This window comes from Calidris pugnax, unplaced genomic scaffold (assembly GCF_001431845.1).
Source record: "Calidris pugnax isolate Ruff unplaced genomic scaffold, ASM143184v1 scaffold2, whole genome shotgun sequence".
In the NCBI taxonomy this organism is placed as follows: Eukaryota; Metazoa; Chordata; class Aves; order Charadriiformes; family Scolopacidae; genus Calidris; species Calidris pugnax.
Genome location: NW_015090766.1, coordinates 2,173,712 through 2,180,160, shown reverse-complemented (window position 1 = coordinate 2,180,160; position 6,449 = coordinate 2,173,712). Strand labels below are relative to the sequence as shown.

The following is a 6,449-nucleotide window of genomic DNA, read 5'->3' as shown; positions in this document are numbered from 1 at the left end:
ACAACCACCAAACCAACAAAAAACCCCAAAGCTTTAAGCTGACACATGAATTACCAACATAAATTGACCCATTGCAACAACTAGAAGGATTTAAACAAAAGCCCCTTCTATTCTCCATGGGGTGAAAAGGCTGACTTTAGGTGACTAAGCCCCAGTGCTACCATTAACAATATGGTACCCTGACATCATTCTCAACACTCCATCAACAGCACTTTAAAAATGGTTTTCCCTAAAACTAGTTTTCTTCTTTATTCAAGTACAATTTTTAAATGGCTTTTTTAAACTAGAGTGACAAAAAGATTTTAATGAGGAAATAATTCTTTCACAAGACAGCCTTTTCAACTAGCTAACTTGTCTAAGAAAGTATCAGTTTTAACTGATCTGTGCTAATTAACAGTGCCTGAATTTTTTTCCAAGGTTTGTATTGCTAGAAATTCACATAAGCATCCTTCTTAATATTTCAAACCACATAGCCTCCACTGAACAGGCAACAGCTCACTAGGAAGATGTAAAAGTAGATTAAACTAATTAAACAATGATGGCAGAGCTGTTCTTCTAGTCTGAAGTCAAGACCACCCTCTTGCTTTCTTGATGCCAAGACGGGAAAGTATTATTGACCAAATGAGCTGAGCAGCTCATGGTAGTTTTCCATATTTCAACAGCAGAGACAAGGCTTGAAACAGGCTTCACATATGGCCAAAAATAACCAGACGATTCCATGCAAATGGATTAACTGATGGTTCTCAAATCCAGGAGACTTTCATTCTACTTTTTTTCCCTTAAAAATAAAATTGCCTCGTTAAAGTGTAATAGAAACAGATTTTTTGTTTCCCTGAAACACCAATTCTAACCTTTTCCTATACGCTACTTTCATTAGAACAACTTACACTAGAAAATACTAACCCTGTTTGACAGATTATCTCAAAACCAATGGGAGCAAGAAATACTTTGTATTACGTCTAGAACAGCCTTAAGAACGCCCTTGTCTGTGCAGGCAGAGGTTTAGAGAATAAGTATACTTGAGAGTACTTGAAAGTATAACCAATACAGTAGAAAAATACTTGCTTGCTTACTGTTGCACAAGGTATGATCTACCAATGCCAAAAAAATAATCAAAGATCCGTTTTTCAGGGTACTGACCTGACATTCTTCATCTATTCCTTCTATTTCAGGAAACAGATATAACACATGACCCCTTCTAATCATTGCCATGCTGAGCTACATTTGGACTGGAGAACTGAAAGTTAATTATCTACCAAGGCCTGAAGTTGTCAAGAGCCTGATAAGGTACTTCATCTATGAAATGTTCAACTGCAGAATGATTAAAACAAAGCTAATTTACAACAAGTGAAGTCTAAGTTTGGAAAAAGTAAAAGGAATAAAAACACTGAAAAAAGCAAGTAGCAGTTACACAGTAAAAGGCAGATACCTTTAATTCTTACTAAATTATCCTGAGGCCTGGAGCATTTTTCCATAAAATGCCACAGAGATTACAAATAGACGTGTAAGTGTTTTTAAGGGTAGGAACTTCATTCTTTCAAACATTGTGTATTTACTAAGCTGTACTTCTGATTATAAAAATATTGAAAATAATTTGCCATAGAAAAATACTTCACCTTCCTGAAGCTGGACTGGTTCTGCTGAGTTTTCACCACTCATTAACACAACAAAGCCTGCAGCTGTTCTGACTGAGGCTTGCCATGTTGACAAGGCAACGGGTGGCTCTTGGCATGGGAAAAGGGCTCTGTTGTTTATTGGCGATCCCATCGTATAGACACATGGCCTAGATGGAAGGAAAAGAGATTGAAGGTGGAGTTACAATATGAAAAACCAAATTAAGTTTTCTGTCAAAAATCAAACCTTTTTTTTTTTTTTTTTAACCTCAGCTATGTAGGTTTCAAACCTCTGTGAAATGAATTAATCAAATACAATCTAAGTTAAGACATGATGACGACAAGCAAGATTACCACAGTAATTTTTACATAAATTAGAAAAGAGTAACTTCAGTTTTTCTCCTCTCCTGCTACTGCATGAGCCTTTCAGCCTCATATAATAGCTCTCAACTGGACCCTAAGGCCAAACAAAGGTGGCTTCTGAGTATCTTCTGAAGATGCCATTGCAATGCTTCACGAATACATCTGACATCTTGTTGTCATCACAGTAGCGCTTTCATTATCAATAATCCCTTCTCACTGTACAACTGGAGACTCACCCAAACCCAGAGCAGTAGATCCAGCCTTGAGCCTTCCTTAGCCCAAGCCTCAGTAACTTGACATTTTCACATTTCTTCTTGCAGTAAGGTCATGCACACTAGCTCACATTCCTTTCAGGATTTAAACCACAGGGTATATACTGAGGAAATTGCACGTATTCCCTATCAGCATCAGCCTCCTTTTTGCTTTTCACACGGCAATCTTCCTTGTAGTACTGCTTTTTTTGCAGTTGCTCTAACCCTCTCCTAGGCAGCCTCTTCCATCTAGTGCCTCTTTCCAATTTTGTCTGCAATATTTCATGCCAGCCAATTTCTTATTAGCAGCTTAGCCATAACTGGGAAGGTAACAAAGGCTTTTATTAACTCCTTCTAGCTTGCTATTGCTGGTGCATAGATATAATAATTCTTGGTTTACTTCTGTTGCATTTTGCAGTTTTATCTAAATTCCTAGTAATACACAGGATTATAAAAAAAGATCCTAGTGGAGCTTATAGGAATGACAGGGAAGGCAAGGTTAATGACTCCTGATATACATAATTCACCAATGATTTACCATGCATTTTTGAAGGCTCTTTTGCTTGCTGCCATTGGTACAATCCTGTCTTAAGAGCAATACAGGGGATTTTCATATCCTGAAGAAATTTTCCTATCCTGAAGAGGGAAATGCCACAATGACTGAAAAAATGGACCGGCAGAACAGCACTGCGCAGAAAATTGCAATGCTGTGTCAAGTACAATACAAACATAACACACAACAGACACGTACTGAGACCGTTCATGTTACCTCTCTCTCAGAGAGCAACTTCTACCTGCAAACCATAAAGTTTTTTACAAATAATGTCAATACCATTTTGCAGATGAGGAAAATGAAGCACCATGAACGGATTTGCATGGTGCTGGTGTTCACGCTGCCCCTACAGGCTTAGTTTCAAGCCTCCCACTCCAACAGCTTTCACATAGGACTAGGAAGCCTCTCACTATAAGAAATAATACTTATTACATAACTAACTTTTTTCCCTAAAACATTTTAATGCTGAAAGAGATCACAAGTCTCTACAATTAAGGTCTAAATAGAAAGTGAGTTAGAAAAGTGGAGAAAGGCTGGTCAAGTACATAATCTTTTCTTCAAAGCTAGGTCTCCTTTGTACACCTCACCTGTTTAAATACCATTTTTGTCCAGGTATACTTATTAACTCCATTATTTGAAACCAAAATGTATTCAAATATGTCAAAGTCTACTAAGAAAATAGTAATGGAATACACAAGTTCTAAATTTCAAGAGGAAACTGTCAGAGCAAAAATTAGATCAGATTTTAATTAGATATTCATACATTCACAGCAAGATCACCTGGAGGCTTGACTGACAGCATGCCATGAACTGAGTTGTCAACTAACACTGAACAGTCTCCTGTTCTGCTTTACAGAGGAGTGTTTGTAAGGTGAATTCATTAACTTTTTTTCTTCATCTTTTCTTGTTTCACTGGAATTTTTAATCTATTTTCTTCTCAGCCTAAAATACACCTCCACAGATATTTTTGCTTCCCTTGATAAATCATGTTTTACTTTGCTAACTTTTTATACTTCATTTATAGCAGTAATTTCTTTTTACAACGTTGGTAATAGTGCAGTGTAACTTCAGGACACCCACTGCAGCTGACAGTTTTTCTTGTTCTGGGTCAGGCAGCACAATTCCAGCAGATAGGAAGACCAGAAACAACCCTTATCCTGATATGGATGAGATTTTTCACCTGATCCAGAAAAAGAAAAATTACTAGATAACCAAGCTACATCAAACAGCAATGACAAATAATTAGTTTTAGAATGCTTTTGTCAATTGATCCAAAGTATGCCTTTTTTCTCATTCATCCCCATCGCTGCTAGCAAGAAACTTCACAGTCCCGTTCCTTTTTCCTACTGTCTATCTTTTCCATCTCTCTTCTTTCACTTTTAACGGTCTTGTAACATTCAAATAATCTACTCAGGTAATATGTTGTTGTGAGAAAGTAACAGAAGATCAGCGGGGAGAATTGGTAACAAGCTCAAGTGACTTGCACCTGGGGTGTCAAAAACCATACCATTATTTAGACTTGTGTGCTTGACCAGTAGAACATCTACACTTAACACAGTCTTGTGGTGGACTCAGAGGCAGCTTAAGGAACATGCTTGACATGCCTGTCTTGCTTCAGAAAAGATGAAAGCACAGTGGAAAACTACTCCTGCGTGAATCCCTGAAATTTGGGTGAGAACAGCAGGTTCAGAGTCTCTCACTAACAAGGACAAAGCTCTGCTGTGCCTGTGTTCCCGCCTGTGTGCCTTTGCCTGGGTGCTGCTTTGGGCAGTCCCCAGTTCAGGAGGTATTGAGATTAAATTTACCCTTTGCATTTCATCTGTGGTTTTGTGGCTATTCCTGCATGCCACCTACATTGGCTTACACAGTTGTTTATGCCAGCCATAATCTTTGCCACCATAGATTGGAAGAGATAAGGAAACTGAACACAGAAAAAGCAAGATAAGCAGAAAATTCAGACTACTTGTCTAATTACCTGCTTCATTGGAAAAACAACCATCCACAAAACACAGCTCTGGTCACTCAGCTGGCCAACTTCATGACTAGTAATTCCCAATGATCAACATGCTATGGGAGAAATCAAGCACTAGTGTGGTATTCTTTGGGTTTGCTCCAAGAGGAGGCTCTAGGCTGTCTGTTCAGTAACCTCCCAGAGCCAAGGATTCTGAGGAAAAATTGATTCATGCAACTCTAAGTCATCAGTATTCCATATATATTCATAACATAACAAAACCAGTTCAAACCGGCTCTTGGCAGATCTCCCTCTCCCATGTTAAGTGTGTACATTATAATAACAAATTAAGCTACTGCCTTAGAACTCATAATAAATGTTCAGTTGATACTCTGTTCTCTGAACAGGAATCTGCAGGTCTTCTTTGAGATCTCTGCCATCAAACACCTGAATCATGTCCTAAGGCTCAGCCATGTCAACCTGCTTTGGTTACTGCCTGTTTGAAGACTTCTTAAGGAAAATGCCCAGCTTGGCAACCCTGTACCTTTCCTGCATTTGAAAAAATACATTCCCTATTTCTTTGAGGGCTGTCTCAATGTAAGGATATAAGGTGGCAACCTCCTGCAACTACAGGGCTACTCCCTATAAAACCACTGCTGTTTGCAGCTGTTTCTTACTCTAAATTACAGTGTCATTTCCACGAAGGAGCAGCATTTCCTGGCACCTAAATCACACCAACTTTTTTGTTCCGCCTCTGCTGGTTTTGGCTGGGATGGAGTTAATTTTCTTCGTAGAAGCTAGTATGGGGCTATGTTTTGGACTTGTGCTGAAAACAGTATTGATAATACAGGGATGTTTCAATTATTGCTGAGCTGTGCTTACACAGAGTCAAGACCTTTTCTGCTCCTCACATCACCCCACCAGTGAGTAGGCTTGGACTGCACAAGAAGTTGGGTGGGGAAACAGCCAGGACAGCTGACTCCAAAAGACCAAAGGGATACGCCATACTATGTGATGTCATAAAGCTGGGGGAAGAAGAAGGAAGGAGAACACCAGTCAATGGAGAACACCCATGCCTTTTTCAAACCATTCCCCAATTTAAAAGTACTAAATATGGCTATGAGATGAGCGATTCCACTGACTTTTCCAGTAATCCTTGCTACTCTGATGCTGGTTTTCCAATAGCTGAAAAGCTATGTTTCTAAACTGAGACTTCACTGTAGATTTCTTGGACTTTTGCTCACTTGTTTGTGGTCCACACCAGGCATATCAATCCTGCTTGTGCTAGACACAGTAGACACACGATCTCCTGTTCAAATGTTTTATATTTTGGTATAGCCATCACTAGGAAGCAAGGATAATAAGGTTAAGACAGGGCTTACCTTTTTCATCCCAAATACATCAATTTAATACCTATTGTGCTCCCACTTTGCCTCTAACAATAAGGATTTTTTCACTTGCTTTGACCTGTATTTTTGGCAAACGCAACATGCTTAACAGCTTCTTTGATGTTGTTATGAGAAAGTTTCCTAAATTTGAAGTCAAACATCTGACCAATCCCTTAAGTATTCCATCCCCTTCAATACTACTTAAGTACATCTCTCAAATACTAGTTCTGTAACACTTTAGGAAGTACCACCAAAATTTAATTTTGTAGCCATAGTTCCTGTTCAAATGGTAGTAAAGACTGGACATAACTGACTATTGACAGAGAAAAC

General features: G+C 38.7%; 1 protein-coding gene across 13 annotated transcripts in view; it reads right to left on the bottom strand.

The window, feature by feature from the left end:
- The window catches only part of LOC106884837 (chromosome unknown open reading frame, human C9orf3), a 230,667-nt gene that overhangs the window by 202,256 nt on the left and 21,962 nt on the right, over positions 1-6,449 (bottom strand). For all 13 annotated transcript variants that reach the window (XR_001411305.1, XR_001411308.1, XR_001411309.1 and 10 more), the window contains exon 3: positions 1,617-1,783. Coding sequence is in view for 7 of the 13 variants with exons in the window: in XM_014936533.1 (XP_014792019.1) it covers positions 1,617-1,783 (167 nt within the window). In the remaining 6 variants the exon portion in view is untranslated. The remainder of the gene's footprint in view (positions 1-1,616; positions 1,784-6,449) is intronic.